Source organism: Suncus etruscus, chromosome 1 (genome assembly GCF_024139225.1).
Source record: "Suncus etruscus isolate mSunEtr1 chromosome 1, mSunEtr1.pri.cur, whole genome shotgun sequence".
In the NCBI taxonomy this organism is placed as follows: Eukaryota; Metazoa; Chordata; class Mammalia; order Eulipotyphla; family Soricidae; genus Suncus; species Suncus etruscus.
Window position 1 is genome coordinate 163,001,158 of NC_064848.1, and position 13,542 is coordinate 163,014,699.

Consider the following 13,542-nt stretch of genomic DNA (forward strand, 5'->3'; position numbering starts at 1 on the left):
CCAAATCATGTTTTACTTACTATTTTTGTATAAAGTTCTATTTATTTTGAGTTCTCACCATTAAGTTTCTTCCAAGGAGAGCCTGAAGAACACCACTTTTCCCACAGTTCTTCATCCCAATTACATTACATCTGAACACATTTCTTTGGGTTTGTTTTTTCTGAAGGTCTAACTTTTTATCTCTTGTTACTGCAAAGAGGGAAAAAATAGACATTTCACTTTTTACAAAATATGGAAATGCTGCTTATCACCTTATAGTATTTAACTAACACATTGTTTGGAAGTGTGTTTCTCAAACTACATAAGAAATAAAAAAAAGATCATTTTTGGAATTTTGCTATAAAGTGAACTTTTTGTACATCAATAATTTCATCATAATTTAAGTAGCCTATTTTTATAATGAAAATATCCTAGGGGGCCAGAGCCATAGCACAGTAAGGCATTTGCTTTGCACATGGAAGACCTGGGAAAAATATGGGTTTGATTCCCAGCATTCCATTTGGTCCCCTGAGCCTGACAGGAATGATTTCTAAGCACAGAGCCAGGAGTAACCCCTGAGCACCAATGGGTGTGGCCCCCCCCAAAAAAAAATGGAAAAGAAAATATCCTAAAAAATTGGACCAGAGGGGTCAGAGAGATCACATGGAGGTAGTGCATTTGCCTTGAATGCAGAAGAATAGTGGTTCAAATCCTGGTATCCTATATGGTCCCCCGAGCCTGCCAGGAGTGATTTCTGAGCGTAGAGCCAAGAGTAAGCCCTGAGCGATGCCGGGTGTGACCCAAAAACCAAAAACCAAAAAAAAGAAAAAAAAGAAAAAAAATTGGGCCAGAGAGATAGTACAGTGGGCAGGGTGCTTGCCTTGAATATGTTTGATCCAGATGGTTAAAAAGCCCCACCAGGAGTGATCTCTCAGTACAGAGCTAGTTCTAAGCACTGCTGGTCGAAGCCCCCCAAAAGAAAAAAAGGTAAAAAAGAGAAACAGCAAGGGAAGAAGGGAACCCTCACCCAACAAGCCAGATCAGTGGACTCGGTGGAATCAACTCTGGTGATTAAGGGGGTGACAGATGTCGCAGCCAAATTGCCCTAACTTCCAAAGAAGACCTAGTCTTAAAAAGCTTTTCTCATACTGTGCTGGAGATAATCAGATAGTTACCTGTAATGGCTGAAGCTTGAGATTCTTGCTCAGTCAGAATCGAATAGCCTAGATAGCCCAAATACTCCAGACATCGTTGCACGTCTAAATAGGTGGTGAGCCTGGGAAAGGTCAGAGTTTAAAATGGAAACAAGTTTCTTTCTTTTCTGTTTTTATTTTTGGTCACACCCGGCAGTGCTCAGGGGCTACTCCTGGCTCTACACTCAGAAATCTCCCCCAGCAGGTTGGGAGACCATATGGGATGCCAGAATTCGAACCACCGTCCTTCTGCATGCAAGGCCAAGGCAAACATCCTACTGTAGGGGTCTGAAACTCGTGGCCCAAATGGCCCTCCGTACAACATTTTGTGGCCCTGCCCTAGAGGAATCTTTTTTTGTTTTGTTTTGTTTTAGTTGTTTGGGTCACACCCCCCAATGTTCAAGGCTTACTACTGACTTTGCACTCAAGGATCACCCCGACTTTGCCTCCTGCGGCCCCCAGGTAAATTGAGTTTGAGACCCCTGCCCTACTGTTTCGGCCCTAGAAACAAGTTTCTTAATTTGAACAGTTCAAATAACATCACAGCTGAACCCAAGTTTCTGTCAGACTGCTTTAGTTATGTGTCCATCATGATTTTTCCTATTTGATGCAGGAGAGTCAGCTGCATAGAAGGCAAGCTAGTTCCTGAATCCCTGTACATGCTCTCTAGTTCTTTATAGCTCTACCCCCGGTAATTTTTTAGGGGGTAATAAGGTTAGCCTAAATCAGTGCTTCTCAAATAGTGGGGCACACCTCTCAGGGGGGCTCGAGGCTCCGTAAAGGGAGGTGCGTTTGACCTCGGCACACATTGCCATAACAAGCTAAGCCCCGTGTTTATGTTTCTGTAGGTCTCTGGAGCTGAGAGTTGTTGTGTCCTGCTTCAAACCCCGCTTCGAAAAGCTATGCATTACAAAACGAGCTCATTGTAGTCATTAATCCAGGTATCACCTCCGATTAAAAACTCAGCGCAAATTATTTTAAATATTTTTGTTTTGCAGGTTAAAATTTTTTTTAATAAAGACACTGTTTACAGTATCTTAATAAAGATACTATTTACAGTCGTGCGGGGGAGGGGATCGTGAAAAATGTTTTCTTATTCCTAGGTGGGCATGGCAGAAAATAATTGAGAAGCACTCACTGGCCTAAATCTAGTAGTGCTCAAGGGACTTAGACGGTACCAGAGATTCAAACCAAGGTCATGAGCACCACAGCCGCATGCAAGGCAAAGGGCATTATTTCCTGTACTATTTTTCTAGCCCTATATGCTATTCTGAGGGGAAAAAAAAAGAAGGGTAAAAATAATGGGGCTTCTAAATCTACTCCTTCTACCTAAAGAGAGCAAACCACACAGATGAACAATGAGTGCTGGTAAGAGTAGGCATATTTTTTATGTAATAAGATTGCTACGTACTCTAGCCATTGATCCATTCCCCAGTCCTAAATTAGTCTTTCCTTTTTGGGGGAAGTAAGGGGTGTCCTTTGGGGCACACTCAGGAGTGAGCCTGGTGGTGCTCAGGAGATCATATACAATGCTAAAGACTGAACCAAGGTAGGTAGCATGGAAGGCAAGCGACTTCTCTGTACTATCTCCTAAGTCCCTAAATTAAGTCTATCTTCTTGTGTTGAAAATTTCACCAGGAATAAAGTAACTGTTATCGAATATAACCAGAAGATTTCCTTGGCATCTGTCAATTACACTGTAACAAGAATGTGGACAAAGTATTTGTTAAGTCCAAAGGTGCACTAAAAACAATAAAAACTCTGGGGCTGAAGTGATGGCACCATGGGTAGGGTGTTTGTCTTGCACGTGACCAACCCAGGTTCAAACTCCAGCATCCCTTATGGTTCCCTGACCCTGCAGGAGTGATTCCTGAGTGCAGAGCCAGGAATAATCTCTGAGCACCACAGGGTGTGGCTCAAAAAAAAAAAAAAAACAAATAAAAAAAACACAACAAAACTCAAACACAGGGGCACTGTGGATAGGGCATTTGGTGATCAACCTGGGTTCGATCCCTGACATCCCACATGGTCCCTCATTTCTTTTTTTCTTTATTTTGGAGTCACACCTGGCAGCACTCAGGGGTTACTCCTGGCTCTGTGCATAGAAGTTGCTACTGGCTCTGTGCACAGAAGTTGCTCCTGGCAGACATGGAGAATCATATGGGATGCCGAGATTCAAACCATCATCTGTTTGAATCAGTTGCGAGCAAGGCAAATCAGTTGCAAGCAAGGCAAATGCCCTACCTCTGTGCTATCTCTTTGGCTCTGGTCCCTCATTTCTGAGTGAAGAGCCAGGAGTAACTCCTGAGCGCTTCTGGATGTGACCCCCACCGCAAAGAAAGAAACAAAAAAAACCTCAAAGTAATTCTGCAGCATTAAGAAAAATAAGTTCGGGCCCAGAGAGATAGCACAGCGGGTTTGCCTTGCAAGCAGCCGATCCAGGCCCAAAGGTGGTTGGTTCGAATCCCGGAGTCCCATATGGTCCCCCGTGCCTGCCAGGAGCTATTTCTGAGCAGACAGCCAGGAGTAACCCCTGAGCAATGCCGGGTGTGGCCCAAAAACCAAAAACCAAAAAAAAAAAAAAAAAAAAAAGAAAAAGAAAAATAAGTTCCTCCTATATACTGCAAATATAAGAATTATAAAATAGCAATGAGCTTTCTAATTCCTTTAATCAAAATAGCATTAGAACTGGCCCAGAGCAACAGTACTATATAGGGGGTAAGGCGCTTGCCTTGCCCATGGCTGATGGGGGTTCAATCCCCAGCATCCCAATATGGTCCCCTGTGCACTGCTAGGAATAATTCCTGAGCAGAGAGCCTGTATCTTAGAAGTAAACCTAAGCATCTCTAGGTATAACCCAAAACAACGACAACAACAACAAAATATTAGAATTTAGTTCAGTTTGGGGGTCGGAAAGACAGTACAGCTACTAAGTAATTTACTTATCAAGTTTGAATCCCAGCACCACATATGGGCATAAGCCCCAGGTGAAAAAAATAAGGAATTTAGTTCAGTTTTGTTATATGACTTGTGTTCTTCTCATACATGCTCCAAAAATAAATAGTGCTTGACAAATTTATAAATATCTAAAGATGAATTTAGAGATCATAATTCCCAGCAGTTATGACAGAAACACTTCATAAACTATACAAAACTTACAAAGTGATGATGAAGTCCCATCATTCTAAGCTAGCTATGGCTTGAAAGGAAAGAACTCTATACTCGGGGCCGGGAAGGTGGCGCTAGAGTTAAGGTGTCTACCTTGCAAGCGCTGGCGTAGGATGGACCGTGGTTCGATCCCCCGGTGTCCCATATGGTCCCCCCAAGCCAGGGGCGATTTCTGAGCGTATAGCCAGGAATAACCCCTGAGCGTCAAACGGGTGTGGCCCAAAAACCAAAAAAAAAAAAAAGAACTCTATACTCACGTCCATTGGGAAAGAAATCCCTGGTACGTTATCCATCCTCTTTCATTTGTGCAAACTGTATTATTGACATCTGGTCCCCAAGGTATATAAGGGAAAACTTTAAACAAATCTTTAAGCTCATCAGGCGACAGAGCACAGTCTCTATCCTGCAGGTACACAAAGAAGTAGACAGATGTTAGATATCTTTTAAGATTATACTTCCTAAACACAATGGACACTTCCTCAATTATTTCTATGCTTCTCAAACCTATCAAATTTTACATTCCATGACCCAAAGTTCCTTCATATATTAGATATTCTATGCAACTGTCGATCAGAAACCAGATTCTTTTCAACTTAATTGCTAGTCTTTTCAAAAAATTTTGCATAATTTTGGGCTACATAACAAAAGCAATCCATAGTGAAAGAAATAGAGTTAAATCGCTCACGGAAAAACATTTTACCACTTGTCATGAAAAATGCAGTTAAAAGCTTACCAAATCATGCTTGTCAAAGGTACTCTGGAGAAACAGATATGCATGATGATTTAATTCAGTAGTGCAATCAGGAGGTATTTTTAATCTGTTGATGAAAAATGTTGAGAATAATAAATCATTAATCCCATATCAAGCTTTAAGATAGGAATATAAAACTGCAATGAAGTCTTTTTTTGTGGGACAACATTATTTATAAAATACCTTTTCAGGAATCATTTAGATTTTCTCCAGGGAATCACCAGATGATAAGGCATTCCTCCAAAGAATTGTCATAATGCTTATTCCAAAGTGATAGTCTCTATGTCTAATGAATCACTTTCAAGTGGGAGACAGCTCACAAATAAATACCATTGCTGTCTCAACAGAACCAGATAAATGGGTGACCTAAGGATCCCAGATGGCCCCTGTTATCTCTAGAGGGATCTCTCTAGCCTGGGGGTGGGAAGGTGTCAGTACTTAAGACACAGTTGTCTGAGCTGAGATTTGATCAATAAGAGGCATCAATTCAGTTGAGATGAAAGGAAAAAAGACTGGCAAAGATCTGGAGTAGAAAACATGATTGTAGATTGTAACTAGCTTTTGCTTTTAGAACAAAAAAAGGGAGCATGATCTCTGCAATATAAAGAGGCTAGAATTTAGGGCCAGAGATATAATACTGCAGGCAGGCAGCCAACCAAGTTTCAATCCATAGCAACACATAAAATCTCTGAGCCCTGCTAGAAGTGATCCCTAAATGCAGGGACAGAGTAAACCTTTGTGCACTGGCCCCCAAACTAAAACTCAAAAAAGCTAAGATTTGGGGCTGGAGAGATAGCGCAGTGGTAGGGCGTTTGCCTTGCACACAGCCAATGCAGGATTGACAGTGGTTCGAATCCAGACATCCCAAATGGTCCCCCATGCCTACCAGGAGCGATTTCTGAGCGCAGAGCCAGGAATAACCCCTAAGCGCCGCCAGGTGTGACCCAAAAACCAAAAAAAAAAAAAAAAAAAAGGCTAGGATTTTATCCTGTCCTGAAGAAAAGTGACATGGCCCAATCTGTATTTAAATATCTAGTAATGTATTGATAGTGCTCCAAGGAAGCTATTCAGTAAATCAAAAGCAGAGAACATAAAGAAATAGAGATAGTAATGTAATTAACAAAGCCATAACTACGTTACTGGAACCGGAGCAATAACACAGTGGGTAGGACTCTTGCCTTGCATGTGGTCAACCTGAGTTTGATCCCTGGAATCCCAAATGGTCCCCTGAGCCTGCCAGAAGTGATTCTTGAGTGCACAGTCAGGAGTAACCCATGAGCATGGCTGGGTGTGACCCAAAAACCAAGACAAAATGAAAAAAACTGTACTGGTGCTGAAGAGATGGCATGGAGGTAAGGCATTTCCCTTGCATGCAGAAGGACGGTAGTTCGAATCCCAGCATCCCATATCGTCCCCCGAGCCCAGGGGGTCTTCAAACTACGGCCCACGGGCCACATATTGTATTTATTCCCATTTTGTTTCTTCACTTCTAAATAAGATATATGCAGTGTGCATAGAAATTTGTTCATAATTTTTTTACTATAATCTGGCCCTCCAACAGTCTGAAGGACAGTGAACTGGCCCCCTGTTTAAAAAGTTTGAGGACCCCTGCCCGAGCCTGTCAGGAGCGATTTCTGAGCATAGTGCCAGGAGTAACCCCCCTGAGCACTGCTGGGTGTGACCCAAAAACCAAAAACTAAAAAAACAAAAACAAAAACAAAAAAAAACTGTACTGTTAGATTTGAAAAACAATAAGCAGCCATCTGTAAAATTTATCTATATAAATAGCATAGGAAATAAATGAAAGTCCTGGGAGAAATTAATTCATTTAATATATATTTCCTATTTGGGAGCTATATTTCGCTGTGCTCAGGGATTATTACTGGCTCATTATTCAGGGATTACTCCTAGAGGAGCTCGGGGGAATATTTTGAATGGCAGAGATTGAACCTGCGTTCAGCTGCGTACAAGGCAAAAGTCCTACTTGCTATATTAAAATTCCAGCCCGTCTCATTCAATATATGCTTCTTTAAAAAATACAGGAAAATAGGGGCCGGAGAGATAGCATGGAGGTAAGGCGTTTGCCTCTCATGCAGGAGGTCATTGGTTCGAATCCCGGCGTCCCATATATGGTCCTCCCGTGCCTGCCAGGAGCAATTTCTGAGCCTGGAGCCAGGAATAACCCCTGAGCACTGCCGGGTGTGACCCAAAAACCACAAAAAAAAAAAAAAAAAAAAAATACAGGAAAATAAACAGAATCATATAACTTGAATCATCTTGTTCTACCTCACAAATTGAGGGAAAAAAATGGATGATCACAAAATCAAACAGTCATATGAACAGAGTAGAAACAAAAAAAGATCAGACTTAAACACCAAACCCAAAGTCAAAGACAACAGAATCGATACCCAATCTTCAACAAGCTATACAGAGGGGACCAATTATACTAACAGTCCGGGGGGGGGGGGCAAACGAGGGGGATGCTGGGAACAGGGTTGGAGGGAGGACAACACTGGTGGTGGGAATATCCCTGATTCAATGTTACTATGTACTTTAAATATTACTGTGAAAGACTTGTAATTTACGTTGATCACAATAAAAATTATTAAAAAATAAATACAGGAAAATGGGGCCAGAGTGATAGCACAGTGGTAAGGCATTTGCCCTGACTGCAGCTGACCCAGGATGGACCTTGTTTCCATCCCCCAGCCAGGAGTGATTTCTGAGCACATAGCCAGTAGTAACCCCTGAGCGTCACAAGGTGTGCCCTCCCCACCCTCCAAAAAAACCAGGAAATTATTTATTAACTTTGACAAAGAAAGTTTCACTTAGACATGATAAATAGGCCAAGAATCCAAACAAATAATGCATTGCTTCCTCAATAAGAGTTTTTCTCAACCCTTATTTACACAGACAGCTAAGGGTGTTTTGCTAAAACAAAACAAACAATGGGGAGAGAGCAAGATAAAATTTGAAAAGATACTTATATTCCCCACAAGAAAACATGGAAAAGTTTTGAGTCACACTATAAATCAACTGGGGAGATTTTGGCATTCTCTAGAGCCATCTTCAGTCATCAAAACTGGGGAGGTATTGCTGGATCTAAAGATATGCTAAATGCATATCCTAATGGTTAGGGCAAACTGCAACAATTATCCAGCCTAAAATGCCAACAGGAATGAGGATGAGACACTTCTACAAACTTCTGTATACATCTATACCCCTTCCCGAGTAATTCCAAGTGTAACTTGCTATGTGCCAATTAAAAATGAAAAGTACCTGGTAAGTAAAATCAATTAGAAATTCAAAGGTACATACAAGGGAAATAAATATTCAGGTGTCAGTTCCAGATCATCATCATAACCAAATCTTCGAAGCACAGTCCAAGTGGTTTCATGTCTCCCTCTCTGGATAAAAAGTGTATGTAAAAAAAGAAAACCTGAAATAAAATAGTAAATAAAGCTGATGTTAAAAAAAAAGGGGGGGGAGCTTACAAAGGTCTTATGAGAGAAAATGTTTAACAAACTAAGCTGCACTCCTGCGTTTACATATACTAATTGCACATTGAAATTCAAAACAAACCAAAGCTCACTGTCTCCACAAAACAGTTGATTTCAAAATCATCTCACCTATATATCAAGGTCAGCAAGATTGGATTGGGATAAAGGGCATCTCAAGAAATAAAAAAAAAAAACTAAATTGTTTTGTAAGGTCTCTGTACTTATTTCTATTAAAAAATTCTGGGTACTCAATATCATTTATTTCACTACGGATCTATAATCTATTGCATGGGGAACATTCTGTAGTTGATAAATCTGGCTGACAGACAAAATATTTTCCCTAAAAATAATTTCTATTACAAGGATCTTATGAGGAGGAAGCCTTAAAGATAAATCATTTTTAAGGAGTGTATTTTTCTTAAACTTCTGCATATATGACATCCAATAATTTTACCAACTTCTAATTTAGGCTGAAAGTAAGGATAATCCACACCAACAACCTGTTCGTCCAGTTCTTAAATAGCCAAATTATATGTCAGATACATTTATATACACTGATAAAACAAGGCTCTTTAACTCCTGCCAAAAGTCTGAAAAAATTACTTTCAAAAGAGGGGAAACATCCTTTGCCAACCTTTCAGCGTCAATCCACTGTCTGCCACGCCATCACTTATATGTTTTCTCACTACATTCTTGACATCTTCCAGAGCTTGAGGAGCTAATGGAGTGTTGAAACAAATTCTCTAAAGTAACAATAACAGAAAAGAAACACCATATTTAAAAGCAGCATTAAAAGTACAAAATAAATATAACAGTATTACATAGTAGCATTACAAAAAAAAAAAAAAAAAATTCTGGGGCCAGAGCAACCTAGTACAATGGGGAGGAAAATTGCCTTGACAATGTCAACTTGGATTCAATCCTTGACATACCACCGTACAATCCCCTGAACACCACCAGAAAATGATTCCTGAGTTGTAGAGCCAGGAGCCTTTTATTTTTAAATTTTTGGGTCACACCTGGCGGCGCTCAGGGGACCATATGGGATGCTGGGATTCGAACCACTGACCTTCTGCATGAAAGGCAAACGCCTTACCTGCATGCTATCTCTCTGCCCCCCCCCCCAAATAAGATCTTTATATAACTATAATTAACAAAATAAGAAAGGAAAGGGGCCGGAGTTATGGCACAGAGGTAAGGTGTTTGCCTTGCATGCGTCCAACCTGGAACGAACCTGGGTTCAATCCCCGGCATCCCATATGGTCCCCCGAACCTGCCAGAAGTGACTTCTGAATAGAGCCAGGAGTAACTCCTGAGCGCTGCCAGGTGTGGCCCAAGCCCCGCTTCCCCCCCCCCCAAAAAAAAAAAGGAAAATAACTCAGTTCAGACTTCAGGTACTCCTTAGGAAGACAAAATGTAGCCATGAAATGACATTATCAAAGAACCTTCTCATTTTCTATGTATAAGTCTTAAAAGACTGAAACACCTGATATGAAAGATACTTTTTATTAAAATAAAAAACATGGGGCCGGAGAGATAGCATGGAGGTAAGGCGTTTGCCTTTCATGCAGAAGGTCATCAGTTCGAATCCCGGCGTCCCATATGGTCCCCATGCCTGTCAGGAGCAATTTCTGAGCATGGAGCCAGGAATAACCCCTGAGCACTGCCGGCTGTGACCCAAAAACCACAAAATAAATAAATAAATAAATAAAAATAAAATAAAATAAAAAACACATTTACCAACTTTTTTTTGGGGGGGAGGCCAGGTGATGCTCAGGGGTTACTCCTGGCTATGCACTTAGAAATCGCTCCTGGCTTGGGGGACCATATGGGGCACCGGGGGATTGAACCCGGTCATCTTAGGCTAGTGCTCTTGCAAGGCAGACGCCTTACGGCTTGCTCCACTGCTCTGGCCCCATATTTACCAACTTTAAACTAATACATTTGTACAGCTTCTCTCTCTCTCTCACTTTAAACTAATACATCTGTATAGCTTCTCTCTCTCTCTCTCTCTCCCTCCCTCTCTCTCTCTCTCTCTCTCTCTCACATACACACGCACGCACAAAGATCTAGATAGAAGTCCTAAATAAAAGTGAGTTACCTGAAAAAAGTTGAGTTCAGCATCATTGAGAGTACCATCGTTATCCTGATCAGATATTTTAAATATTCGAGTAAGGGCTTTTATACAGGCTGACTTCATCTATAAATCAGTAAGAAAATAAAATTGATTAACTTTTTCATAATAATCAGAATAATTCTGACTACTTTAACTATCAACTCTGTAACCTCAAATCCAATTACCACAGAAACTAAAAGTTATTTTCTTTTATACTTAAGTCTCTTGGAGTGGTGGGGGTGGAATTTGGGACACACATCACAGAGCTCGAGGCAACCCCAGGAGATGCTCAGGGGCCATATGCAGTGCCAGGGATCAAATCAGGGTCGTACTTAAAGCAGTGCCATATGACAAGGTAAGTACCTTACTTCTAGTACTATCTCTCTGGTTCCTGTAGAAAAAGTTGGTCGTTTTTTTGGTTTTTGGTTTTTACAGCTATTAGTATACATAGGAATCACTAAACGTCTGCACACTCAACTGTACAATTCCACAAGCACCTCTAGTACACGTGGTTAGATAAGCAGAAGACACTACAGATCATGCTGATTGCCATGTCAGAAAACATACTGACAGTTCAACCTTTAATTTCAATATTCCTTTGTATTCATTTTTCATAATTACTATATATAGGTAACGTGATTTCAGCATTGTTAAGCTTTATGGCCTGATGTACACCATTACTACACCTCACTGCTGTTTTGTTACTTTTAGTCTCTACCTCTTCATCCCATCACCCAAAACGTTTAATATCTAACAATCTGATGATTCCAACTCAAATATGTATTTTTTTCCGAAAGATTCTGGTGCAAGCTTACTCTAGAAGCTTGAACTTGTGTAAAACAAAGTACAGTATCTAAAAATTAAGAGAATTTTATTTTTACCTCGGGCAGGTCCATGTAAGGAACAAATGACAGGTGGTGGTGGGTGCTTTCATCTTACAGGATTAGAGACATGGGACTGTGGATGGGGAGTGATTACCGGATTAGCGGATCTAATAATAGGCCTAAGAAAAAAGAATTAACCATAAACTAACAGGAGACGTGATGTACCACTAGGTTCAGAACTCTAGAGTGAGCTCTAGAGTGGCAGCCTGTTGTCCAAGTTTTTTGATAATAAGGTAACAACAGTTGGCTGAATCAAAATGGAATCATTTTAAACAAGTACTCCTAGTAACTACTATGAGGCTAACTAGGACATATTAAATGATGAGCAAAGTTAGAAGCATTTCAATTAAGAAATGGTTAAGCCAAGATTAAGGAACAATAATAAATGAGGTCAAATAAAGACTCAACTCAGAATAAGTATTTACACTCAGCACTACTTTTTTTTTGTTTGATTTTTGGGTTACACCCGGCAGCGCTGAGGGGTTACTCCTGGCTCTACACTCAGAAGTCACTCCTGGCAGGCTTGGGGGACTATATGGGATACCGGAATTCGAACCACCGTCCTTCCACATGCCAAGGCAAATGCCTTACCTCCATGCTATCATGCTATCTCCAGCCCATCAGCACTACTTTATAAGACACACAGCAAAGTCTATTGGCTTTGAGGGCCAACAGACAAAATGAAGGTTATCATGTACCTACATGATACTTACAGAGCAACTGAGAACTAAATTTCTACAAAGATTTTACTAATAAATTATACATATAATTCTGTAGGAATTTGCTACATAAGTCTGTTAAGGAGAAAAGAATTTTTAGAAGTGGAATTATTTTGCTTAATAGAGTTCAAAATTAAGTATTTTTTTTAAAAAACAGGCTAAGTTGGGGGCGTGAGCACAGCGGTAGAGCATTTGCCTTGCTTGTGACTGACTGGGAATGGCCCCGGGTTCAATTCCCGGTATCCCATATGGTCCTCCAAGCCTGCCAGGAGCGATTTCTGAGCACAGAGCCAGGAATAATCCCTGAGCACGAGTGTGGATCCCACCCAAAAGGGTAAAGTTCTTTATTATGAAGATTGACTGTAAATATTTATCTGAAATGAGATTTTAAATATTTTATATTTCATGCCTGAAAATGTCACTTTACACATATACATGCTGTCTATAATGATAATTATGAACATAAGATTTTAATTATGAACATTCATTGCATAAAAGGTACTTTGCGTTATATTAAATTCTTTTCTTGATATTTGTACTATTAGCATATCATTACATAGCAAATTAATCACTTACAATTGAACTCCTTAACAAGAGTCAAATATATTACAAAATATGGGAATGTTCTTTGCATCTGCAGTGAATACTAAAATGATATTAGGGGCAAGAGCGATAGCACAGTGAGTAGGGTATTTGCCTTGCACATAGGTGACCTGGGACCGACCTGGATTTGATCCCGACATCCCATATGGTCCCCCGAGCCTACCAGGAACAATTTCTGAGTGTAGACCCAGGAGTAACCCCTAAGTGTGGCCCAAAAACAAACAAAAATCTGATATTAGAGCAATAGTGTGAGCTGAGAAAATCTATTCGCTTTGTCAACTAAAAACCTATTTAGGGGTTAGAAAGAGTACATAGGCTAAGGCAATTGTCTTGTACTGGCTGGCCTGGGTTTGATCCCTGGCATCACATATGATCCCCTGAGAATCGCTAAGCACAGAGCCAGTAGTAAACCAGCTAGGTGTGACCATAAAACCAAAAATAGGGCCGGAACAATAGCACTGTGGTAGGGCATTTGCCTTGCATGCAGCCAAACCTGACAGACCTAGGATCAATTCCCGGCATCCCGGTCCCCTGAGTCTGCCAGGAGCAATTTCTAGCACGGAGCCAGGAGGAAACCCTAAGCATGGTCGGGTGTGGTCCCCCCCAAAAAGCCCCAAACAAATTTTAAA

The 13,542-nt window shown here is 40.7% G+C and overlaps 1 protein-coding gene across 3 annotated transcripts in view; it reads right to left on the bottom strand.

The window, feature by feature from the left end:
- Window positions 1-13,542, bottom strand: part of RHOT1 (ras homolog family member T1) — an 81,296-nt gene that overhangs the window by 25,823 nt on the left and 41,931 nt on the right. For all 3 annotated transcript variants that reach the window (XM_049771608.1, XM_049771588.1, XM_049771599.1), the window contains exons 9-15: window positions 10,693-10,791; window positions 9,226-9,334; window positions 8,410-8,530; window positions 5,074-5,158; window positions 4,598-4,743; window positions 1,155-1,255; window positions 59-189 (exon numbers count right to left, since the gene is read on the bottom strand). In XM_049771608.1, coding sequence (XP_049627565.1) covers window positions 59-189; window positions 1,155-1,255; window positions 4,598-4,743; window positions 5,074-5,158; window positions 8,410-8,530; window positions 9,226-9,334; window positions 10,693-10,791 — 792 coding nt within the window. The remainder of the gene's footprint in view (window positions 1-58; window positions 190-1,154; window positions 1,256-4,597; window positions 4,744-5,073; window positions 5,159-8,409; window positions 8,531-9,225; window positions 9,335-10,692; window positions 10,792-13,542) is intronic.